At 44.1% G+C, this 26,566-nt stretch overlaps 1 protein-coding gene across 1 annotated transcript in view; it reads left to right on the plus strand.

Moving 5' to 3' along the window:
• The first annotated feature begins 301 nt into the window (after positions 1-301).
• The window catches only part of LOC147425195 (uncharacterized), a 91,582-nt gene continuing 65,317 nt past the window's right edge, over positions 302-26,566 (plus strand). Inside the window, exons 1-8 of the mRNA XM_086499434.1 lie at positions 302-714; positions 17,142-17,214; positions 17,292-17,347; positions 17,423-17,542; positions 17,620-17,690; positions 17,841-17,934; positions 18,033-18,239; positions 18,321-18,545. Coding sequence (XP_086355560.1) covers positions 17,209-17,214; positions 17,292-17,347; positions 17,423-17,542; positions 17,620-17,690; positions 17,841-17,934; positions 18,033-18,239; positions 18,321-18,545 — 779 coding nt within the window. The 5' untranslated portion in view covers positions 302-714; positions 17,142-17,208. The remainder of the gene's footprint in view (positions 715-17,141; positions 17,215-17,291; positions 17,348-17,422; positions 17,543-17,619; positions 17,691-17,840; positions 17,935-18,032; positions 18,240-18,320; positions 18,546-26,566) is intronic.

Below are 26,566 nucleotides of genomic sequence, written 5' to 3' on the forward strand. Positions count from 1 at the left end.
GCATAAATAGAGCAAGATTGAATCGAAGAATTAATACAATTTAAAAGCTAAGGATATATTTAGACATATCAAAATTGAGACATCAAGATCGTTGCGATGTAAACACATCAAAATTGAGAATCAAGATCGTTGCGTTGTAAACACAGGACCATGTCACCTTAAGATAATAGGATTTGTGGTCTCTCTCTCTCTCTTCAAATTTTTCTCTTCTAGGTTTTTGTGTTCTCTCACCTAGGACTCAATTCAATTCAATATAAATGCGGCTAACGAAGCACTCTAGTTGGAAAGGGTGTGGTTGGAACATTATGTGGGGCTAAAGCCATATTTCTTCTTTTTTTTCGGGCGCAAGAAGGACTGTGGAGCATTCCATTTCTGGCGCAATTCCTTCTCTGCATATTTACGCAAAGAACTATCGTCTTCACTCAGAAACTGGTGCTTTTCTCAAATTGAAGTGAAATGGAGAGGACGAGAACGAACAACAGCAGCGCAGTGACGCTGGAACAGGTACCTGCTTGGAGCGATTTGGAGGTGTTTCCCTCCCTTGAAAGCCATCTCCCTGGTGACGGGGCCAATGCAGATCCCCTGCTTTGCCCCTCTCCTACCCGTTCACCTTCCAAATTCCCCTGTGACCCCGGTCTTAATTCCAAACTCTTTATTTGGCATGGTGATTCTTGGGTCCTTCTCGTCGATGCGATCCTTCACTCTTCGAATGAGGTATGCATCCTCACCGCGCCCTCCTTGTCATTCCACTGCTCATATATGCCACGATAGAAGAAATGGAGTATGATTGGTAGCTACCAATATAGAAGGAGATGAATTTTTACCTTCAGTTGTGTTGACATTATAGGGTTGTGTGATTTGCAATTACTAGTTGTTTAGCACCAACAAATGTACAGTATTGTACCTAATGGAGAAGAAAGTTACAATAGTAGACAACTGTTTCGGACAATGAATAAAAAAATGGATTGTTAGGCTCAGGTTAGAGAATTTAGAGGCTTAACCCAACTTTCCATGCCTTCTTAAGATCGATAATTAGGATACACTAGAGTGCAACATGTATGAAAAAGGTGGTTTTTCCTTTTGCAACCCAATGTCACACCCATTTCACATTATCATCAAAGCAAAAGGTGCTAAAGTGTTCTACTTGAGGATTGGCCCTCAACACTTTAGCAGAAGATGCTAAAGTGTTCTACTAGAGGATTGGCCCTCAAAACTTAACTCTTATTAATGTGCACATAGACTTACCATGAGTAAGGTGTACATGTATAAAATCCATTTTAGCACAAGGGATTTTAGCGCAACCGCTTGAAGACCTCTCTACTAATGGAAGACTGTTGAATTGTTAAACTATCAAAATATTACTTTGATTAATTATTAATTGATGAATCTTTGAATTGCCAATGTTTTAACTTCATTTAGGCAGGATCTTGGAACTATTTAGCTGCCCAAACATTCTTCAGGTAGTTAAGATGATCATCAAACTAACTTGCAAACCAAGAGAGGGCACCCTCACATTTAAAGCATAGTAACAGGGAATGGCCGTTTTCAGGTCTCCGTTCCCCGTTCCCATTCCAAGTTCCCGTTCCGAATCGCCGTTCCGTGTTTCAAACGTGAGTACCCGTAACAGGGAATGGCATCCCGTTCCGCGTTCCCGTTCCTGGTAACTATGATTTAAAGGCCCTAGGCTCAAAAGCAGTTTACATGAAAAGCTGTTAGTCTTAAAGCAACTGGCTTAAAAGCAGTCCCAAAAGCTCCCATCGCGTAAAATGTGGAAATTCGTACAGTTGCCATGTGGCTCAGTTAGAACGTTTTTCGTGACTGTCCGCACAGTCTGCCAGACTGCCACGTCAGCAAGTCAGTGCAAAATTAGGAACTGCTGGACAACTGTGCCATGTCAACATCTAAATACGCCAATCTTCTGTGTGTGTCCTGCTTTATTGTAATTATCTTTGGGTCACTTGGGCCCATCAAATGCGGGCCCCATAAGCTGGTAACTTTTATTATTTTTATTTCCCCCACTCGGCGAGGATCCATAAGTCGATGAGAACTTCTGCTTCTTCTACTGTTTCTAGGGTTTAGGCCTCTCGGCCAGGATCTCCAAGTTGGCTCAGGTCTTCAGTGGCTTGACACGTCAGCAGTTTGTGACATTGGGTTTAGGCCGAGGTCTTCATTGGGTTTGTCTCTCTCTCGACTACTATGGAACCGTCTCTCGTCATCTTTGAGAGCTTGAGTAGAATATAGGTGATTGTATTGAGGTTCTCTCTCAAAGAGGGGTTGTCGGCCACTTGGTCGGATGTTCCCATGCTTGTGTGAACATCCTGGGCTGGCTCAAGTGCACTCTTCTTGGTTCGGATGAAGGCACAGTGGAGGATTCATCTTGCTTGGCAGAGGTACTTTCATTGCTATTTTCTCACGACAGGAACTTACCTCTAGGGTCGTCAACCGCGCTCCTCTCGGCTTTGGGGATAGATTGATGTTTTGCATCGTGGTACAACGATTTCACATTAGCTGCTTTTGAGGCAGATTTCAAGTCCCGAAGTATCCTGTAAAAATAGCTTTTCTAGAGTGGCCTGCACAGTTTTGTTTGCCAGACATGTTGAGGTTGATGGGTTTTGTATTTGGCATACCGTTCACATGTTCAATACAGATCCAAACATCTCTTCCACGTTCTTTCTAGATACCATCACTTTTGAGTGGAAAGAGGTGTTACACTGGCAGAGAATTGTGGCAACAGGTAGAGCGAACCAGTGCCTTAAATGTCATGAGATGGGGCATTTGGTGAGGGATTGCCCCAAAGGGCGATAGACTGATCGCAAGATGAGACAACCCTCACAACTACAACAAACCCAGCAGAGCTCTGCACAATAGCATGGCCTTGCGTGACAGCATGATAGAGATCAGAGGGGTCAGAGTCAGCAGCAGTAGAGTGGTCAGGAGCAGCATAGTGTTGATCAGACACAGAGACAGAGAGAAGCAGGTAGATGGGTACAGACACTGCCTATCCTTGTTTATAGACGAGTAGTGAGACAGAGGTTGGTAGAGGCAGAGCAGCTCCTAGATAGACCTCCTGAGGAGAGGTTACCAGATGAGGATCGAGAGGAGGTCCCAGAGCAGCTGAAGAGAGGGATAAAGCATGAGGACTAGCAGTCGATGGTAGTTCATGAGCAGCTTGAGTTGCCCTAGGATAGGTCTATTCAACAGACTTTGGATCTCTTGGAGATTCAGTCGCAAGTACCTCTTACAATAGGCATTATTGAGGGGGATCGGGAGAGTGAGTCTTCTCCGTTTGTTGAGGAGTTTTGACTCTTCAGCAGGTTTTGCATCACCAATAGATGTCCCGTTATCTAAGATCTTTCTTGCGCAGTTCCTTGCAAGCGGTCCATGGAGATTTCCAAATCTCTTTTGAGGAGTGGGCCACTATGTGTCGACATGTTTTTCTTGCAGTTGTCAGGAACACGTCACATTTTCCTCGGTCCAGAGAGAGCTCCCATGATCAGTTTCAAAGTACATGCTTTACATGAAGACTCCTATTGGACGAGGGAAGTTGTTTATGATACCATACAAGAGCAGAGAATGGTTGAGGCCAACTATTTTATGGATATTCGACAATTATGCAGATTTGTTTGTGAGTTAGTTCAGTGAGACCTTGGGGAAGTTGGTTTGGTCAGAGAGATGTGCATCTTGGTACCTTCCATTGGCTTTTGAGGTGAACGATGAGTGGGTCCCTTCTGCCTCTCTTACTGTATGGTTGTGCCGGAGATTTGCATCCTTTTTTGGCGACATCATTAGGAAATGTTAGAGTGGATGCGAATGATTTTGGAGGCACAGCCTAAGGGTTTCAGAGTCCCTTGGCTTTTGTGAGCTGTTACATGAGCTTTTTACAGCGGAGGCTTTATATCATTTAGATACACAATACTGGACTTTGTGGTCTTCTCTACATCGTCAGAGGTGGATAGAGCTTTGGGTAGATTTATGTAGACTTGATCATAATCCAGATAGCCACATTTCACCACCTGATTAGAGTATCTTTATCCCTAGATGTATTTGTGGTAGTTTGCCCTATGATTTCATCGTATATTAGTGTTTTTCTCATATTTCTTGTATATAGACCTATGGTCGATTTTATGTAATGCCAAGGGTCGAAGCCCCACTTTTATCTCTGTTTGTGTGTGTGTGAGAGAGTGAAACCGGCCCGTAGGATGGTAGACTTTGGCTTTCACCCAAAACTTAACTTTAGACTTTAGGACACAGAGAAACTTTGCAAATAAAAACCTGTAACGGGAATTGATACTTCAAACACACACAATTTGGAAGCTAGAGCGCAACCAAGCAGACGTCGACACCCTGTAGGCCCCAAAAACTGGCGCCCCTTTTGGTATTTCTTTATTGTAATTCACAGAGGGAATAAGGCCTGTGATCTCCTACGAGCTGTCCTGCATAATCTGTGTAAGGATTCTAGTTACTAATCCTTAATTAAGAACTTAAACTCATGATTAAGACTTAAGAAACTTGGACTGGACTCAGAGATAAGACTGAGAAGACTCTGTGTTTGATTCAATGCTTGAAATGTGTTACAAGGGTGTTCTTATATAGAAATTGAAGAGATACGATGAAAAGACATGACCATAGGTCAAGAGACATGACTCTAGATCAATAGTCGTGTCCTACTGTAGAGTTGCAATCCTTCAGCGTAAAGGTGCAGCCATTCGCTGAAGAGGCATGGCTATTCGCCGAACATGTGCGACTCTTGGGCGAAGAGACGCATCCTTTGGAGAATCGGGGTCTCGGATCTTGTGCGTCTTCATATCTGCAAAAGAATCAAGCAAGAAGGTAATACCAAGACAAAGAATACGTCACAATCGTGACATTCCCTCCCATTTAAAATACACCCAAGGGTAGTTGTAGAAACTCCGGGAGAAGGAAAATGTATTCTGCAGTGCTTCTACATCCAAAGTTCTTTCTGTTAAGTCCCACGTCATGGCACTGTTATTGACCATAACTATTTTGCCAAACTGAAAACTGATCGTATGTGCAACTTGTCTCATCTTTGTCAAAAATATTAGTATCACATCTGCAACTTGATTAGTGCTTTTGTCAAAGTCATTTGTAACTTTGAGCTTTGTCCAATAAAAGATTGAGTCTTTATTTGCTTCAAGTGAAACTATTGGTAAACTGACTTGAGTTTTCTGTTGAGTGATGACCACTGGTTGGAAATCCGCAAGGTATTCCATTGGTTTATTTAGAACAGTAAAATCCTTCTGAAGGGATGTCGTAGTGTTGCTAAATTGGCTTTATCTGACAGAAAAATAATTCTAAATGAATTATTGGATTTATAAGTGAGGGTTGACTCACTTGGAACATTAGGAAAAATAATCCTAAATGAATTATTGGAATTTTAAGTGAGAGGGTTTTTCTCATTGGAGACATCCGAGTACAGAGTATTCCTAGTGCGTCATTCAGAGTAATGACGGGAGCACTGTGAACGGGAATATCTGTAAGGCCACCAGGAACGGGTACTTCTGATGCGTCACATCGGATGGAAGAAGTATCCGACCATCCGGGAACGGATATCTCTGATGCGTCATAGGAGGGTGACATAGAGCATCGTGAAGGAGATTGTACCGTAAGTTCGGTAGGAAAGGACTAGGTGATGGGTATTCTTTGATGCGTCACAAGGTGGGTGACGGGTGCATCGGAAGGGGAATATCCATAGTCAGGAGGAAATTCTGAACTGTGTTAGAATTGTGCACAAGGAAAAGCAAGCACTTGAATGAAGATGGGTTCAGAGGAAACTTTGAGGAAAAACAGATGCTTTCTGAGAAAGCGGGATTGCTTTTCGGGAAAGCAGATGCTTTCCCGCGAGGAAGTCTATGTCTGCATTGCAACTGTGTACGTGATTGCATCCAGGGACGCCTGGGAAGTGCTGTGAAAGCATCGTTTTTAACTTATAAGGTTTTATTGAGTTTTTGGGTAGATTCAGACTATTTTAAAATACGCTGGCCGCCCACTTACTAAGTGGCAGCCATCTGATAAATAAGGCAACAGATCAGCCAGCGTTTTCTCTCTCTCTTTTTCTTGCAAAGCAGCGCAACAAAAAAAAAAGAAAAAACGGCCGCGATGTCTACGGGAGCAGCTATTTGTGTCGTGGTCAGGAGATATAAAAGCATCACATGGCCTCACTTAGGGGAGAGGGATCAGTGTTTGCAAGAAGGAGATGTTGTTGCAGAGTTCACCCGCAAAGAAGACGTTTGCCGGTGATGCCCATGGCTGCCCCAAGTGTACCCGATGTCGCCAAGACCCAGTGCGCGAGTTCCCTCTCGAAGAAGTGCCTATGGAGTGTTTCCATTGCGACAAGCTGCTGTTTTTCTCTGTTTTCAGCCCATAAACGTCGTATACGGGGCTGATTTACGAGAAGGAACTCGAGAACACACCTCTTTTGTGTGTAGGATTGGAAGAGAGGATTTTCTATGTAGAGATCTGTTCCGGGGAATTGCTTTTCGAGAATTGAGTTGCGTTTCAAGCGTCGAGACTTTGAAGGTAACGATTTTCATGTTATGATCCCTAAGTATTTGTTTTCAGGTGTACTTCCTCTTAGTGAGGGAGTAGGAGCAGAGGAAGGCATGAGCCTCTGTAAAGGAGAAAGCGCTCTGAGGAACTAGAGCCAGATTAGCCCAAGGGTTTCGTACCCAAGTTTGGGAAGTAGATCCACGGTCGGAGAGAGGTAGTCTCTCGAGTTGTGATCCGGAAGTTGAGATTCCCAAGTAAGGACTTTGCGTCCGGGAAAGCAGAGTTGTTCTGCGAGAAGAGGACTTTGGAAATAGAGTTAGAAAAGAGTTGTAGGGATGCCATGCCGTGAGTTTGGAAGGTGAGATCCAGAGGCGAGAACCTTGATTCTCGAGGATTTGGACTAAGGAACGGAAGCTCCTTGGAATAGGGCTTTGCCCTAGGAGTAGGAAGTCGAGCCTTCCGGGAACTATCAAGTTTTATTCTAGAACGAACGTGGTAATACGTTCGGTTCAAGTGCTTGTATAGACTTCGCCTCAGTAATAAAGATACTATTATGGGGGGGGACTAGCCCATCTTTTGGACCCCAGTACTGCGTCGATCTTCTCACTCTCTATCTCTCTCTCTATCTATTTCTCTCTATATCCTCTGGCTTCATTAAAAAGTGATAAATCCTAATTATTCGAATGTATTTTATATTGCTATGCGCTCCCGTTTGTGACAGTGGTATGAGAGCATGGTCTCCTCTCTTTCTCTGTAAAGGAGGACGACTCTTGGAAGATACGGGAAGAAGCCATGACAAGCCAAGAGAGAAGTACGCAGGTGGAAACCTAAGTCTTGCAGGAAAAGCTCGCAGAATTGGAATTTTTTTTTTCTCTCTGCAAGAAGTCGACACAAGACTTGAGATTCTCTGAGAAGGCGACAAGAGCATGATGCTCAAGAACTTAGAGAATCCAAGGAGCAGAATGCTCAAAATCCTTCAGAACCCAAAAGATATCCATGAACATCAATCGAGAACCATAGCCAAGAAATCCCGTCATTTCGGGAAGGATAGGAAGAAGGTCTTTAGACCTCAGAACACTCCGGTCAAGTTTGATACTTTTGACGGAAGGGAAGATGTCCCGAAAGCTGCCGCTTTCATTCGACAATTTGAAGTTTCCTTCGCAAGCGGCAATTTCTGAAAAGCGTCGAAGGTGAGACATATGACCAAACACCTCAAGGGGGATTGCCTGTACTTGGTGGTATACCAAAGCTCTGCAAGGAACGTATATCAAGACTTGGATTTAATTCAAGACTGAATTTTTCGACAAATGTTTTTCCTCTACGCTTTGAGGAAGAAGGCATCCAAGAAGATTGGGATCGGTTTTCCCAATAGGAACACGAGTGAGTCAAAGCAAGTAGTGGTTCACTCTTGCCAAGGTAGCTCCAGTCTTGATCCTCTTTGAGGAAAGAAAGATGAAGAAATTCAACAAAGGACTTTTGCCCGAATTTTGTAGACGCATCTGCAAAGTACTTTGCTCAGATGGTGGAGTCAGCAATAAAAGCTGAAAGTGTATACCTTAGTGTACATAGAATCTAATCCCTGCAGTGGGACGGGAACCATTCAACACAGAAACAACGAATTTTTGTTATTTCTCCTCGAAGGATACGTTGCTATCCGGAGAAAGTTTGGAGTAAGGGAATTTAATCTAACTCTTGAGTTCTTGAATAGAAGACCCTCAAACTTTAAGTGAGAGGGCAGGCCTTTGATCAAAGTTAAATCTTCGAGGAATTCATAAACTGCGTATTGCTTTTATGCAGGAGATATGCATGTGTCTAACTAGAACAATCACTCTCGAGAGTAGAATTGAGTTGAAACATTGCTTTATGCGATGGATTGGTCTGCCCAAATATTCGGAAGGTCAACTATTGGTCTCGTATCAGGTAGTTCACCAACAAATTACCTGCTATTGCGGGTAGGACGGCAGAAAGGAAGGAACCATTTCGAGATTTCAACCAAGAAAAGCTTTCACTAAGCTTGAGTACCTTATGAACCAACACCCCCTACCCGGTCAGGGAAGACATGTAGTGCTTTTCGCACAAGTCAATGAACACTCTCTTTACGAGCGAAGGAACAAGTGACGACTACGGCCTGTGCTCGAGGAATCCAAGGATTGAAATCCTAGATTATTTGATGAGCGGGTTTTGCTCTAAGATCGAGCCAAGGGATCGTCAAGTTGAGCGTCTTCGCTCTAAGGATCTTACGAAGGGAAGGTAATTTCCCAGGTTCATCGAAACTCTAACACAGCTTAAGAATTATGTACACTTTTGAGTACATGGATAACACACGAAGATGCAGACCTATGCCAAGGAACTGGACGAGAGTTTGCTATACTCTCTTGAGCGCCTTTTTGCGCGCAAGGATATTCTGACACGAGAATCTCTATTTGAGATGTGTTTGGTAGAAGCAATTTGAGTTTCTCTACGGAGAAGAGGTTTTCTGATGGTCGTTGATCATTGAGTACGCGATGTGCTTTTACCATTACAGTAGCAACTTTTGGTTGCGGTATATGTTTCTCCATGAGCAGGTCAAGTAGCATTTACACGCTGTTGGAATAAATTCGAACTATTATGTTCGTAAGAATATAGTTCGCCAACCGTTTCAAAATGGTATGAATTACATATGGGAGAACATCCCTGAGAATCAAAGAGGGTTCGCTCTATTGTGAACCGGGTTTGAACGTACGTTCAGAAAATACTTTGGCTAGAATCCTATCTGCCTGAGATTTTGCAAGGCGTCATTGATGCTCGCAAGGTGAATCATTTTTTATGATTCTGTCAGGTACTCTAATGGGCATCTGGAAAACACTACTGGTGGTAATAACTCGCAGGAGGAAAAACTTAGAAGGAAGTGCCACCGTGCACAAGGAATCTTTGGATTGGAACCGTCCGCCTACGTTGAGCGACGACCCGGAACAAGAACCTTCTTTAAGGTGATCGCAAATTGTGAAAGAAAGACATAGAGCTTAATACTCTACGACTTAGGCATTCCCTATGTGGGAGGACACAAGAGGTTTAATACCCTCTGGACTAACAGCGCAAGATTATGCACAAGGACAGATACCTAGATTGATTTTTAGGAAGATTATTCTTCTCGAATTTGAGAAGACGGAATCAAGTTAACAGAGTCTCGATAAGGAAACTTTGGATCAGAACAATTGGCCTACCCAAAGCAAAGGCTCGGAATAAGAACTTACTTTGGTAAGGTGACGCACTTTGCCTGCCGCAAGAAGATTCACATGAGCTTAATGCTCTCGACATGCCCTATGCGGGAGGACACAAGAGGTTTAATATCCTCAGGACAAATAGTGCAAGGTTATGCGCAAGGACATAGACCTAGATTGATTTTTAGGAGGATAATTCTTCTCGGGATTGAGAATGTGGAATTGAGTTAACAGATTCTCAGAAAGACGCGAATGACGAGTTCTTACATGGCTCATAAGTTTGATGAATGGTGAAGGATATCCTCAAGGTACTAGAGAAAGGACATGAACTGGTAAGGTAAGTATTGAATTATGAAATTTTTTAAGTTCTGTACTGAGAAAGGACCATCTCAACTCACCATTGAGCAAGATTTGGAATTTTTCCGGTTTCTCCCCGGCAGTTCAGTTAGACCTCTACAGTTGAGGACAACTGTTTATAAGTGAGAGGGATGTTGCTGAATTGGCTATATCTGACAGAAAAATAATTCTAAATGAATTATTGGATTTATAAGTGAGGGTTTTCTCGCTTGGAACACCAGGAAAAATAATTTTAAATGAATTATTGGAATTTTAAGTGAGAGGGTTTTCTGGAGACATCTGAGTACTGAGTATTCCTAGTGCGTCATTCAGAGTAATGACGGGAGCACTCTGAACGGGAATATCTGTAAGGCCACCAGGAACGGGTACTTCTGATGCGTCACATCGGATGGGTGACAGGGAGCATCAGGAAGAAGTATCCGACCATTCGGGAACGGACATCTCTGATGCGTCATAGGATGGGTGACATAGAGCATCGTGAAGGAGATTGTACCGTAATTTCGGTAGGAAAGGACTAGGTGATGGGTATTCTTGATGCGTCACAAGGTGGGTGACGGGTGCATCGGAAAGGAAATATCCATAGTCAGGAGGAAATTCCGAACTGTGTTAGAATTGTGCACAAGGAAAAGCAAGCACTTGAATGAAGATGGGTTCAGAGGAAACTTTGAGGAAAAACAGATGCTTTCTGAGAAAGCGGGATCGCTTTTCAGGAAAGCAGATGCTTTTCCGCGAGGAAGTCTATGTCTGCATTGCAACTGTGTACGTGATTGCATTCAGGGACGCCTGGGAAGTGCTGTGAAGGCATCGTTTTTAACTTATAAGGTTTTATTGAGTTTTTGGGTAGATTCAGGTTATTTTAAAATACGCCGCCCGCCCACTTAATAAGTGGGCAGCCATTTGATAAATAAGGCAACAGATCAGCCAACGTTTTCTCTCTCTCTCTCTCTCTCTCTCTCTCTCTCTCTCTCTCTCTCTTTTTCTGGCAAAGCAGCGCAAAAAAAAAGAAAAAAAAAGAAAGAAAAGAAAAAAACAACGGCCGTGATCTCTATGCGAGCAGCTATTCGTGCAGTGGTCAGGAGATATAAAAGCATCACATGCCCCCACTCAGGGGAGAGGGATCAGTTTTTGCAACAAGGAGATGCTGCTGCAGAGTTCACCCCGCAAAGAAGACGTTTGCCGGTGATGCCCATAGCTGCCCCAAGTGTACCCGATGTCGCCAAGACCGAGTGCGCGAGCTACCTCTCGAAGAAGTGCCTACGGAGCGTGCTTCCATCGCGACAAGCTGGTGTTTTTCTCTGTTTTCAGCCCATAAACGTCGTAGATGGGCACCTCTTTTGTGTGTAGGATTGGAAGAGAGGATTTTCTATGTAGAGATCTCTTCCGAGGAATTGCTTTTCGAGAACCGAGTTGCATTTCGAGCGTCGAGACTTTGAAGGTAACGATTTTTTCATGTTATGATCCCTAAGTATTTGTTTGCAGGTGTACTTCCTCTTAGTGAGGGAGTAGGAGCAGAGGAAGGCATGAGTCTCTGTAAAGGAGAAAGCGCTATGAGGAACTAGAGCCAGATCAGCCCAAGGGTTTCGTACCCAAGTTTGGGAAGTAGATCCACGGATCGAGAGAGGTAGTCTCTCGAGTTGTGATCCGGAAGTTGAGATTCCCAAGTAAGGACTTTGCGTTCGGGAAAGCAGAGTTGTTCTGCGAGAAGAGGACTCTGGAAATAGAGTTAGAAAAGAGTTGCAGGGATGCCATGCCGTGAGTCTGGAAGGTGAGATCCAGAGGCGAGAACCTTGATTCTCGAGGATTTGGAATAAGGAAAGGAAGTTCCTTGGAATAGGGCTTTGCCCTAGGAATAGGAAGCCGAGGCTTCCGGGAACCATCAAGTCTTATTCTAGAACGAACGTGGTAATACGTTCGGTTCAAGTGCTTGTATAGACTTCTCCTCAATAATAAAGATACTAATACGGGGGGGGGGGACCAACCCATCTTCTGGTCCCCAGTACCGTGTCGATCTTCTCACTCTCTATCTCTCTCTCTATCTATTTCTCTCTATATCCTCTGGCTTCAGTAATAAGTGATAAATCCTATTTATCTGAATGTATTTTATATTGCTATGCGCTCCCGTTTGTGACACGTAGACTGAGATAGAGTAGTGTTTGAATGTACATCCATCTGTAAAGGTTTACTTGTGGAACAAGTTGTGTTTAAAGATTCAGTTGCAGCGACTATAGTCGCGCTGCAAGAGTTTGTATCTATTTTATCCTTTGCACTGTTGAAGGTAAGGACTAGAATCTTCAAGTTTGAAATATTATCATTCGCCACTGCATTTGGTATCTGTTCAGAAACAAAGACTTTATTTTGCAAGGGTAGTGACGAGGGGAGTTTTTTCTGCCTGGATCACGGCCAAAGAAGGGGTCATGTGCTTGTCCGTTGTCACAAGACGGGCACCACGTGCCAAGAGAAAAGAACAGACTGAACAGACTTTTAGCTCTTCAAAACAACTGAACTGAGAGAGAGAGAGAGAGAGAGAGAGAGAGAGAGAGAGAGAGAGAGAGAGAGAGAGAGAGAGAGAGAGGACACGCGACACGGAGTGGCGGAATTCCACCCCAGAGAGTATTGGCCCCAAACCTTGGCGCCCCTTTCGGTATTTCTTTATATTGCATCAACACAGTACAAGCCGATACTCCAGACTCTGCACCTTCTCCAGGAAGCATGCCAAAGAATGAGCCCATGGCCTCATATTTAAAGGCCCTAGGCTCCAAAAGCAGTTTACAGTGAAAAGCCTTCAAACTTAAAAGCTTCTGGTTTAAAAGCAATGCCAAAAAGCTGCCAACGTAAATCACGGAATTCCGTACAACAGTTAGCACAAAAACGCGGAGCGTCCGTACAGTTGCCACGTCATCAGTTTTTGCGTGTGTGTGTGTGTGGGTCTTGCTTTATTTTAATTTCTTTATGTCACTGAGGCCCCATCAGACGGGGTCTCATAAGTTGGTAGGACTTCTTCTTCTGTTGCTTGTTCTTCTTAGGGTTTAGGCCCCTCGGCCGACATCTGCAAGTTGGCTCCATTCTTCAAGGCTTTGACACGTCAACAGTTTGTGACATCCGTTATCACCACACAAGAACCGGAATCTTCTGAATCTTCAGCTTTCTTAGTGGGTATTAAGGCTTCCAATTGACAAGGGGGAGGTTGAGGTAGTTGTTGCCTCTTAGACCTCTGAAGGATCCTCTTGCACAAGGAAAGGATCAATAAATCTTTGACTTTACCACCATCAGATAAGAAAGACTTTAATGTAGGGCATAGCTCGCTAGGGAAAACTTGTCCAACGTCGCGGCATTCACGACCGAGTACTTGACTGGGGTCGGATATATGTGCCACTAAGTAAGCCCATCTTGATATCGCTGATGATTCTTTGGAAGCTTCATGTTACTTCTTTTGTTGTTGATGATTCCAATAAGAAGTAGGCTTAGAACTGTAGCATTTCCATGAATATTCATGCTGAGACTTTTGCTGCTCGCACGAAGGTACTTTGTGTCTAGTTGTCGCTAAGAAACCATGCTTTGGGTGAGAAAATTTGAGTTCCGAAGCCTTTGGTTTGAGTGGTTCTTCTTGGTCGGCCACTGAAGCTTCAGAAGAAGATGGCGGATAAGCAGCATTAGGCATCCGAAAAGCAGTAGGACCACTCCGAGAGGTGTTTTGCATCTGCATCTGCTCCAAGCGAGTGTGAAGTGATGCCAGACTTGTCGAAAGTGCTGCCATCTGCTTTTTGAGAACTGCTATTGGGTCCTCGGGTAAAATATTGTTGTCGCCATCTTGTGATCCAGTCATGCCGACTGTTCAGCGAAAGTAATTGTTTCTCTGAATAAGCTTAAGAACTGATACTTCGGGAGCGGAAACTGCGTCTGGAATGGGTTTCGGCTTTGGAGTCCAGGAATCGGGAAAAATGATAACCTCCGGCTTGGGTAGGGTGAATCCGGAATGACAATAATCTCGTGAAGGGAACAAATTCGCCGCAATTTGCTTGCGGGAACTTTATCTATGTACAAAAGATAGCGTACCGGAATGTCGAAGTCCTTGTCCATGGTAGAGGGGAGCCCCACACGTGCAAGGAGCCAGTGGCGAGGGCTATGTGGGAAGAGAACACACGAGTAATACAGTTGTCCACAAGGAAAAAGCCACATTGTTGTCCCATTTTCTTTTAATGTAACTCTTAGTGAGTTTACATTGGGTAAGTTTAGAGGTGGTCACTTAAAAGGGGTGTTCACATGGGCTTATTTGTAGGGGCTGGCCGACCACTTTTAAAATTGAGGGCAATTGATTAGCATAAAAAAAACTCTCCGCTGCTGGTTTATTTTGTTTGACGTAACAAGTCAGCCAAGCGCCAAAAGCAGCCAGTGAAAGGTTTTCTGTGAAGAGGCAGCCAGCGTTTCAGCATGTGTAGAAAGCCAGTGCTGAATTCAGCCAGCACTTCAGCAAATGCGCAAGGGGGTAGTCGCCGGAAGGGGCGAGGGTTGCCAGCGTGGGATAATATCAGCAGATCGCGTTAGCGTTTTCAGCAGTCAGCGTTGAATTCAGCCATAGACAGCGCTTGGGAAAAGGCACAACCATCTGCAGTCTCTCGGCGCGAGGGGGTACCGCCAAGGTGAAGGGGTGCTCACAAAAGAAGAGGGATGGCTGCTCGCAAGAAAGGGTGCCAGTACACGGGTGTAAAAGGTTTTATCCCGACGAAGGGGTGCGAGCTTTTCGGGTATGCCGCACACACACACATAGCGCTTTTGTCTTTTATTTTATTGAACTGAAGTAAGAAAATCGAGTTACCTCATGCTTGCATATGTGTGCGTGCACCACCTTTCTTCTGCTTCCATACAACGCCGGGAGAGGGGGGAGAGGGTAGCGGCGAGGGGGAGAGGCTCACAACCTTCAGGTCTAGGGAAAAAAATTTGCTTTGATATCATTGTAAGGATTCTAGTTACTAATCCTTAATTAACTTATTAAGTACTTAAACTCATGATTAAGACTTAAGAAACTTGAACTTGACTCAGAGATAAGACTCAGAAGACTCTGTGTTTGATTCAATGCTTGAAATGTGCTACAAGGGTGTTCTTATATAGAAATTGAAGAGACACGATGAAAAGACATGACCATAGGTCAAGAGACATGACTCTAGGTCAATAGTCGTGACCTTCTACTGTAGAGTCGCAACCCTTCGGCGTAAAGGTGCAGCCATTCGCTGAAGAGGCATGGCTATTCGCCGAACAGGTGTGACTCTTGGGCGAAGAGACGCATCCTTTGGAGAATGGGGGGTCTCGAATCTCATGCATCTTTGTATCTACAAAAGAATCAAGGAAGAAGGTAATACCAAGAAAGAGAATACGTCACAATCGTGACAATTTGGGTTGAAAAAGACCTGTTTTGGCCAAGGTTGCATCCACACTTAAGTACGGTACCTTTTCGTACCGTACAGTTCAGTACGATCACAGGGCATTATTTTGGGCAAAACTCCAGCATTCCAGTGGCGGACAAAAACGCGAGCCCTTTGGGCCTTTTGTGTGGTCTAGAGAGAAAATTGAAGTGTGTGCTAAGGGTTACTCCACCTTAGGATTTCCAGAGAGCAAGTTTCTACTGAGAACTTCATAGATAGTTACACAGAGACTTCTACCTGAGACTTTCCCGCGTAGAGTTTTATGTCCAATATGTTCAATTTGTCATTTGAGTTTTATGTCCAATATGTTCATTTTCAGCGTTGTAATGTAAATTTGTTTATGAGTCTATGGGTTTTTAAATAAAATATGGGTTTTTTACAAATGGTACGTACCTATTACGTACCTGAAAGGTGGTTCAATACGGTAGTACGTTCCGTACGTACCTAAAACATGCCGTACACTACGTACCTTTCCACCTTGGTTCTGGCCCCATTACGGTAACATAACTGTACTAGGACACTTCACAGACAGTATCCCCACGCAACAAGTGACTTTATCCACGCATACGGGCACTTTGCAAAACGTGGTGAGAATCTGCAGCACGCTGAATTCTCTGTTTTCTGCCCTGAAAATGCGCTAGATCACCCGCACAGCAGTCCCCTCGCGTCCTGGACCTCTTGGGGGTATTAGGGACCGTTTAGGACCAAAACCCTAAACCTGCAAAAATACATAGCAGGCTGTATTTCCTTGTTTGGGCTCTGTTTCGCGAGCCGGTCGCATCCGTAGCAAGTCCTTGAGCTCCCGCACCTATAGGGCTACTTGCCCTATGAATCGGATGAGATTTCTCGCGTGAAATCTCTCCGAATTCACCTGTACCTGCGGGGATTAGCAACTAGCTAATCAAGTACTTGTGCAAGAAGCTATTGCCTCGGCAACCACGCATGAACCCACACAACTGTACATACAGATGAAAAACCCTCGAGCGGGGCATCATGTTTCTGTATTCAAAAGGGGAGAGGTGTGCGCGAGAGCAGAATCATCGCGCTACATAGTGCAAGGGACTCAGGGAGAAGGCAAGCTTTCCATTAAAGCTTCAACATCTGCACCAACTACTCACACTCACACACTGCTAGTCACAGTGAGTGAGAGAGGCAGCCCCAAATGACTTTTTGCGCCAATTCTTGGCTGAGGTGGCAGTGGGAAGTCTTCTACAGCTTTTGGTGTTGCCAAGTGTCCACTATGCCTCTTTTGAGTTAATTTCTTAGTACCCACCGACTTATAAGTGTAGCGAGGGGGCGTAAATGACTTTGAAACCAACAACTAAGGTTAGCAGTTGCCACGTCCTCGTGACAATAATTAGTAGTTGCCACGTCAGAGAGAGAGAGAGAGAGAGAGAAATGAAATGTTATATTAACGTCTTCAAAAGGCCATAATGACCTATGAGACCCGAAAGTTACAAAGTGGTGGATCTGAGACAAAGTCAGAGTAACAAAATAACCTAACAACAGTACAAAACAAAGATATATACTATGACCATGAGAGAGAGAGAGAGAGAGAGAGAGAGAGAGAGAGAGAGAGAGAGAGAGAGAGAGAGAGATTTATCAATACTTTCAAGGTTCTTAGTGTAGTCCGCAAGTATGTCGTCAATGATTTTTGCAGGCTCTTAATGTGAAGGAGAGTAGTCCTGGCCTTCACACTGCAGCTGGGCCGAGGCTTGCTGAGGAATATGCAGGTCTGCTAAGGGAATGTAATAAGAGTTTGGACACTTTTCTTTGAACAAATCTTTCTTACTGCCTTTATGATGTGTAGGGTGGATGTAGAACTGGGATGGCACAAATTACTGGGGCTTATGACTTGCCTGCAAGGTCAAAATTATGTCTGCCACAACCTAAAAATTTCCACGATCTGATTCTTTGCTGATGGATGTATACATATTCCAGAAGGGTTATACACACAGTTGGACCAAAATATGTAGAAAAGTACCACACAGCTGCTGAAAATGCACTGAGTCGCTGCTATCAGGCGAGTTTTGAGCTGCTGATTGAGCATGGTCTCCAAAGGTGGGTTTCATGAAGTAAAGAGGAAGACTGATATAGTTTACAATTTGTTCCTTATCTTGCATTGTTGACACTTCTAGCATTGCTGTTGGATGCATCTATGAGGAGTCCAAGGGCTATCCTCGTGAACAGGCAACACATGTGGCCCTACGTGAGTTGACAGTCACTTTATGCTCTTTTACCATATGCGAGTCATAAGCCTTGGCAGATATGATCACACACCATTGCACTTACTGAGCGAGCTGGTGTCTATTTCTTGTGGTGTGTGTGTGCTTGCTTGGTTGGGCGTGGTGTTGTTCAGGTACTTTACGGCGCTGCCTGGATAGACACAGGGACCGAATCAGTGCAGTTGTTCTATGCCTTTCAGCAGTTTCAGATTTAGAAATCTATGAAAAGTAAGTTGTTCTGCCATTACTTCAAAGCAGATGTGGCACAAGAATTGGATAGTTTGAGATGTCTCATAAAAGTTCTAACTTAAAGTGCCAACTTGCAGACTCTTACCCTTCTACTTTCCTAGAAATAGAATAGAAGAGCATAGCGCTTCGCTGACTGTACCAGCGCATGTTGGTGATGAAAATGGAGAGACCATCATAGATGAACGTAAGATCAGAATAAAAGAACTTCCGGTTGTTTCTGATGCAGATGCCGAGTCAAGTTCTCTCATGTCTGCAAAAATGATTGACCCTTTGACATCCAGCAGGTAGATACAGCATTATGAGCTTGCATTTCTAATCGAAAGTTTCGCTTTAGCATACTCATTGTTTAAATTTGCAAATATCAGGCTTGAGGGATCTTTGCTCGATTCTTCCTTTCTTTGCATGACTGAAGATCCTGATGAAGGACGGGAGCAAGAGTGGGAAAGAGCACACAAATTGCATGCTGGTTGGTTGTGGTCAAAATGGACAGGTCAAAGCCTTGCTGGCCACATTGGTACCTCCTTTCACTCGAGATATTTAGCAAGAGCTAAGGCCGTTGACCTTACGAAAGCTGCAGAAATGAAGATACTGTGAGCATCCTCTCTCCCCCCCCCCCCCCCCCCCCCCCCCCCCCCCCCCCCCCCCCCCCCCCCCCCCCCCCCCCCCCCCCCCCCCCCCCCCCCCCCTTCCTTCCTTCTCTCTCCTTTGATTGATTAGACATTAGAAGTAGCTCAGAGTGTCATGGTCTAGATTCTCTTGCTGTTTAATGATAGGCTAGATTCAGGATGCCATTGGGAGACTTGTATGGTCAAAGATACAATCATTATGGTACCTTCCCTTGGTGTTTGTGTTGATGGATGATATACCTCCTTTAGACACTAAATCTGTCTGGTTGTGTAGGAGGACTGCTTCCTACTCTGGGATTCCACGTAGAGATCTGGATTGGATGCAGATCATACTACAGGCATAGTGTGAGGGATTCGTTGTCCCTTGGATTATCAAAGATGTGTTAGTATGAGCTGCCCTTTTTTGATGTGGATGGAGTCTAACAGTCTTTGGATCTGTTGTCCCGGTGGGCTATCCAATGGTCAGTCTCGGGAGTTCTCCGGAAGATGTGGTTTACGAGCACTGCATCGCTTGGTGGCTGCAGATTGTCCTAGATATATCTATGTAGTGCTTTTTTTTTTTGCAAGAAACAAATATTTTTCAAGAAACAAATAGATCCGGTAGTTTAAAAACCTTCCCAATGGGCTACAAACTGCCCCTACTATAGAGGGCTACATCAAAATGTGGGGAAACTCTCCCAATGAGAAAAGAAGATATGTAAGGTGATGACTAAATCAAGAGTTGGGAGGAGGAAACAATTACACTGGTGGGTGGTACTACCACCTTGGCACCCCATGAGCTATGTTGAAGAAGGGCCCTGGTCGCCAAAGTCGCAAGAAGGCCTCGCGACGCTCTCGCATGCGATCGGAGCTGCCCTGAAGCCTCTCAAAATGTCCCTTGAGTGTATGGATCAGCACTAGCAAGATGTCACGTACAGTCACCGCTGATGGGATGGGCGGGGCCTCAAAAATCTGGAAGCATCGGGCTCTCCAGATGAGCCAAAAAGTTAGATTGTAGATGAGCTCCCAACAACTCTCTCTATCTTTGCTCCACTCCTGAGGTACAAGCTCTGTGGCTGACTGGAGTCTAGGTCGTCTGGCCCTCCTGAATCACAATCATCTTGCTGATTGAAGCCATCTCCCTGTGTAGACCAAGTTGCAGCACCCCAGGTGTACTGGCTAGCCGTCGAAAGTGTAGGCATCAGTCAAAGATCCAAAGCCAAACCTGTTGTGCCATGGGGTAGTCCCACATATAGTGGCACTCCGAATGGAAATGATGCAATCTGCACTATAATAGACAGATTCAATAAGCAAGCTCTTTTCATTCCAGTAAGAAAGACCATCAAAGTTGATCACATGGCCAAGATCTTTTTGGCCCAAATTTTCAAACATCATGGTTTGCCTAAAATGATTATCAGTGATCGCGACCCACGAATGACCGGGAATTTTTGGCGAGCACTTTTTACGAACCTAGGAACTAAGCTGAATTTTTCTTCAGCTTATCATCTTCAGACAGATGAACAAAGCGGAACCGCTAGTTCTACAGGCCTAGACATTTTAAAGTGCTGTGTCTCAGATAACCAACGAGAATGGGAGAAGTATCTACCTCTTGCAGAATTTGCCTGAAATAACACTGTACATTCCTCTACAGGAAAACCTCCTTTCGAAGTTATTTATGGCAAATCACATCTTCCCCCAATCCTTCTCACCAAGGATAAGATATTCACAGGTGATCACTTTGTTCGAGACCTAGATACCGCTTACACACAAGTGAAACGCGCTATCCTTAGATCTCAAAAAAAGTATAAGAAAGTAGCAGATAGACATTGTCGTGATCTCAAGCTAGCTGAAGGACAATTTGTTCTTCTTAAGTTTGACAAAGCCAGAGTTAAGAATCAGACCGATCAAAAAGGGAAAGTTGTAAAACTTTCTAATAGATATCATGGCCCATTTAAGATTAGAGAACAAATAAACGAAGTCGCATTTAGACTGGATCTTCCACAGACTTGGAAAATCCATAATGCTTTTTACATGAGCCTTCTATGACTCTTCGTTGGTGAACCTCCTGCAGAACTAGTTACGGAAGATTCTCGTGAGGTAGATGAAATGAAAGAAATACTTCTTCTAGAACAAATTATACTCCATAAGGAGCGCCAGCTAAAGTGTGGAAGAACTCATCGTAAGTACTTAAAGGTCAGTAATTACTCCCCTCTAGATGCTTAGTGGATGGCAGAATTAGAATGGAACGATTTTCGAGACATCTTACAGAAGTATCATGAAGCCCTACAGTTGAGGACGACTGTTTAGAAGCCAAAGGATGTAATATTTTTAGCTACGGTTATAGATGAATGAAAAAGATTTTTGTGCACATAAATCGATTTATGAATTTACTGGTACCAATTAATAATTTAAATGAGTGGGTAAATTTTTCGACGCAATGTGCCATCTGGAATTTTATCCGTGACCGGACAGTATGATATGCAGAACATTAGCCGGATGCAGTGTAGAACAAATCAGAACAAGCACATGAATAAGATGGTGTCTCCAGTTCGCTTAGAAAGTCATGATTTAATATTTTCACTGTGGCCACCCAAGAAAGTGGCCGGCCGGACAAAGTGTAAATACGCTTCGACGAGAGCTGATTGATTGAGTCGGAAGGAGCATGGAAAACAGCACGGCCCACTTATTGCAGAATGAGCAGAAACTCCCATCTAAATACTTATTTAAAAATTTAAGGTTTAAAACACCTTTTAAAAGTGACCGAGCCAGTTTGAAACAAGCCAAATTGATTAAGATTAACTAAAACTCAGCTAGCGAGGAAAATTAGCAAGAAGCCAGTGTGGAGTTGTACGAGCACTTTCTTTGTCCCTCATGCAGCGCCAGATGGCCAAAAGCTCATATTCAAGGCTATAAGAAGGCTGCACACCTGGGGGTGTTGGCCCGACACACAGACACACACATACAAAGAATTCTCTCTCAGCCCCCTCTCTCTCTCTTCAAGATTTCATGCTTCGACGTCCGTGAAGGCCATGTAGGAGGTTGCAAAACCCGTGGCGAAGTTGGTGGGCAGCCATACGATCTTGTGCGCATCCTTGTAGGGAATAGCCGCACTCAGACATGGAAATCCCCTACGTGAGCAGAGAGCAGTAGAGAGCGCTCCCGCCAAGAAAACTCTAGAACAAAGCTGAAATAGCCGTTCTTGACTACAAGTTTGACAAATTTCAGCCAAATAGGCTCATGAATACATGCATCTCTATGCATCAGAATAAAGATGGTGGAGGAGCCACCTCAGAAGCCCTCAAAGTTGACGCAGGATATATCGCAGACTTGGGCTCCAACACAGCCCCATAGGGATCCTCGAGTGCGAACTTTTCATCAGTATGAAGAAGATCTTCCTTCCTTGCCTAGTTACTCTTCAAATTACTCCTTTATAAAGAACTTGGACAACATAGTCCCTGACAAAGATTGGTAGCTAGATCCAGAAGAGGTTGTAGAGCAACTAAGGAAAGCAAAAGAACAAGACCCAGATCGAAGGAAGAGTCGACACCAAATCCCTGTGCATAAAGATTCTAAAGCTATCTCCAAGAAGTGGTCCCGACACCACAAGAAGAAGAAGAAATCATCCAAAGCTGGAGATAAGGACGTCAGGAGGGTGGTCAATAAGGCTTTAGCTTTCATTCGTCAGTTTGAAGTGGCCTTTGCAAAAGGCACCTTCTCCGAACAATCCAAGCTGCACCATGTTAGCATGTATCCTAAGGATAGAGCTAGCAATTGGTGGCTTACTACAATTTTGGAAGGATGCAAACCCAAAGACTGGGAGGAATTAAAAAAGCACTTCTGTGTTCCTTCCCCTTGACTTCGACACCGATATAAAGAAAGAATGGGATTGGCTCTCCCAAAAAGAGCATAAAGCTGTTTCCGACTATGTCGACAAGTTTTGGGAGATCCTTCTCAAGGTCACTCCCTTTATGAAAGTCTCTGATGAAGAGAAGATGCGAAAGTTTGCTTCATTTGACACTTTATAAAAGTATGAAGTTGTACCCACAGAACACTCTCAAAATTATGATGCAATCTGCTCTGGCTACTGGAAATTTTCATTTGAAAGGAACTCCTCGCAAGCAAGAGTTTAGTACCTTTCATGGAAAACAGAAGACTCGACAAAAAATTCCTCTCGAAAGCGGCCTTCAGATCAGCCCAAAGGCCAAGAAAAGAACCTAGAGAGGGCTAAGAAAAGCAAGTATGTGGCTCCCTCTCAGTTGAAGACCTACATGGAAGAGGGCAAATGTCCTTTTTGTGGTGAAAAAGGCGAAACTAGATTGCCCACACCTAAAGAAAGGTTCTCCGCCTCCTACGACATATTCAGTCCTTGACGTAAAAGCTAACACCAAGGAGAAAGGGAAAAGGCAGCTACTAAAGGGGTGGGGCAATCTAAATGGGCAAAGAGTCTTGATCTTGTTTGATTTAGGGTCGAGAGACAACTTCATTCCACTGGACACTCCGAATCTCTTGGTCTTACTCCCAAGACGTTGCGAACTCTAATCAGTTCTGGTTCAGCCTTCGAGGGGTTGACCAAGAACTCTACTCCAGTGCAAGGGCATTTGAATCTGAAGATCGGAAAGTACTATGATCGAGATTCTTTCCTAGTTGCTTCAATACAAGGATGTGATGTTATTTTGGGAATGCCTTGGCATTACAAAATTCATCCTATCCCAGATTATGTAAATAAGAAACTGTCCTTTTCTTTCAAAGGGCAGCAATATGATGTAGATGCAAGTGCTAGTGCATTCCTATACCCATGGTTAGTCATATCACTTTTAAAAGAGAAATAAAGAAGTGTCTTTCGGCTTACTTGATTTTTGTCAAAGAGAGAGAGATGAGTGGTAATGTCTTGTCAAAATTGGATAAAGATCACCTAACTTTTCTTAATTAGTATCAGGATTGCTGTATTGACACTCTCCCAAATGAATTACCTCTTGAAAGACCGGAAGCTCATCGTATTGAGGCAATTCACCCCCAAATCAGCCACCTTACAGAGTTAGTCTCTTACAACAACAAGAAATTCTTAAATAAGTAAATGAACTTTTGGAGAAGGGTATTGTTTGCCCTAATACTTCTTATTGTTCACCAGTATTGCTTGTTTAGAAGAAAGATGACACTTTTCGAATGTGCATCGATTATCGTTCTCTAAACAAGATTATGATCAAGAATAGATTTTCGATTCCTCGAATTGATGATATCTTAGACAAGCTACAAGGGGAACGAATTTTCAGCCGTATAGAACTTAAAGAGTGGCTATCATCAGATTCGTATTGCTCTAGAAGACATACATAAGACTTCGTTCCCTAGAACTTTGGATTGTACGAGGTTTTAGTAATGCCTTTCGACCTTACTAACGCTCCAACAACTTTCAATTAAATAATGGATTGAATCTTTTGTTCACATCGACAAATCACGGAAGTCTTCTTTGACGACATTTTGATTTTCTCACACACAGAGGAAGAGCATAAACGACACTTGCGGATTGTGTTCAAAGAATTGCAACAGCATAAACTTCAAGTTAATGCTAAGAAGAATGAATTTTTCTTAACAAAGATCCACTATCTGGGACACATAGTCTCCCATAGTCAAGTACGCATGGACCCCGCCAAGGTTCAAGCTATATCAGATTGGCTATATGTCACAAATGGGTGACGTGGCTAACCTTGGACACACACACACACACACAAACACTCTTTGTTGAGAACAACCCGAAAAAAGCGGCGCAATTTGCGCTGACAAGCTGACGTGGCATTTCCATACGGAAATTGCAGGAAAAAAAGCAATGGCAGATTTTAGAACAACTTTAAATTTGAAAAGCTTTTGGGACAATTGCTTTTAAAAGAGAAAAGCTTTTATTATTATTGCGTTTGGGGCTCTGCTTTTGGGCATCCCTTGTATCTATAAATTAGTGGGCAGGGCCTCACTTCTCAGAATATCTGGACGCAGAGTCTGAGAGTGAGTACCTACCCATTCTCTTGTACTTCGAACACAGATTAATACAAAAAGAAATACCAAAAGGGGCGCTTGTCTTTGGGGCCAATACCTCTAGGCACGGAACTACGCCGGGCAGTGTCGACCTAATTGTGAATTGTGAACTGCTTTGAAGTGAATCTCTGCTGTGTCGTAGTAGAATCTCGACTTGGGGTGTCCAAGTTTGTTTCAGTGGTATCAGAGCGCGGCCAATTTCTCTTCTACCGAGAAATCCAATCCTTTTCTCATGGCACTTATGGATTCCAACAAGAAACAATTGACTTCTTCTGCATCTGCGAATGCAGGAGGAGATCACGAAGAAGATTCTCATGATCAAACAGAGGAAGAGTACGGCCCACCTCGGCCTACTCAGTACGAACTTGAAGAGATGGAACGTCGACAACTGGTTGATGAGGCAACAAAGCAGATGATTAAAATTACGAAGGATCCGAATTTTGCTAAATTTTTGACTCAGCAATCCATCGCAGAGGTGCACACCCAGTGACAAAATGCCAGAGAACCACCCATCAAACCGGTAATCAAGAAACCTCCTTCTCCGAGGATGTTTACAGAGCAAGAACTACAAGAGGTGGTTCAGACACAAATCGGCCGGCTTTTGGACGCAAACAACAAATCCAAAAAGCACGAGAAAAAGCACAAGAAAAGAACCGACTTCCCGGGTTATTTGGATCGTCAATCTTCTTTTGCATCGGCAAGAAAGCAGAAGAAGCGTGTACGATTTGAAGGACTAGACTACCCAGTTCTTCTTCTTCTTCTTCTTCTTCTGATAGTTCTTATAGTTCTTTTGACTCGAGCGATCGAGCGAGGAAGACATAAAAGGTAAAAAGCGAAGCAAAAAGCAAAGCTTCGGAAAGGGCAAGAAAAAGGCAAAGAAGCCCAGATTTCGCCTACAATGGCAGCATCTCCTAAAATTTAGGGAACTGCTATTTTGGGACCTGAAAATGTGTTGACGTCATTACCGCGGGAATGACAAGGGGAATATTTTCTTACTCTGCCGTGAAGTCAACTGGGCAACCGGTTGGGATATTTTTAGACGGCAACCCCGAAACGGGAAAATGCTTATAAATGTGCCAAGTGGCACCTTCTGGTGCACTTGCCTCATGCATGAAGAAGTGGCGCTGAATTTAGGAGGGGGAGAGCCTCATTTTCAGATTTTGTCACAGGTTAAGAGCTATGGAGTGCTTGCTTTCCCTCTTATGCACAGTGCGGTGCCAGGAGTGATGCCCTGCACGCTACGCACTGCCCTCTCTCTCCCCTTTGGCAGTATGTTATGCCCCTCTAGTGGGCTCTTCATTTGACCAATGTACAGTTGTGTGGGTTCATGCGCGATTGCCGAGGCAAGAGCCTCTTGCACAGGTACTGGATTAGCTAGCGGCTAATCCCCCCGCAGGTACAGGTGAATTCGGAGAGGTTTCACGCCAGAAATCTCGTCCGATTCAAAGGGCAAGTAGCCCTACAGGTGCGGGAGCTCGAGGACTTGCTACGGATGTGACCGGCACGCGAAACGGAGCCCGAAACAGTGAATTACAGCCTGCTGTGTATTTTTGCAGGTTTAGGGTTTTGGCCCTAAACGGACCCTAATACCCCCAGGAGGTTCGGGGACGCAAGGGGACCGCTGTACAGGTGATCTGGCGCATTTTCAGGGCTGAAAACAGAGAATTCAGCGTGCTGCAGATTCTCGCCAGGTTATGCAAAGTACCCGTATGCGACGGGAAAGTCATTTAATGCGTGGGAATACTGACTGTGAAGGGTTCTAGTACAGTTATGTTGCCGAAATCGGGCTGGAACAGTGGAAATTCAGCCGAGTTTGTGCGGGGCAGCTTGTAGGGAACCACAACGTTTATTCCCTCTTTTGAACAATAAAGAAATACCGAAAGGGGCGCCTAAGTTAGGGGCCAATCTGGTGTCCGTCTACTCATACAGGTGCAATCTAGCAGCCTGTATCCCTCTCCCCTTTGTTGTGTCTTGAAAGTACA

Source organism: Adiantum capillus-veneris, chromosome 25, assembly GCF_014529385.1.
Source record: "Adiantum capillus-veneris isolate H3 chromosome 25, ASM1452938v2, whole genome shotgun sequence".
NCBI classification, from domain to species: Eukaryota; Viridiplantae; Streptophyta; class Polypodiopsida; order Polypodiales; family Pteridaceae; genus Adiantum; species Adiantum capillus-veneris.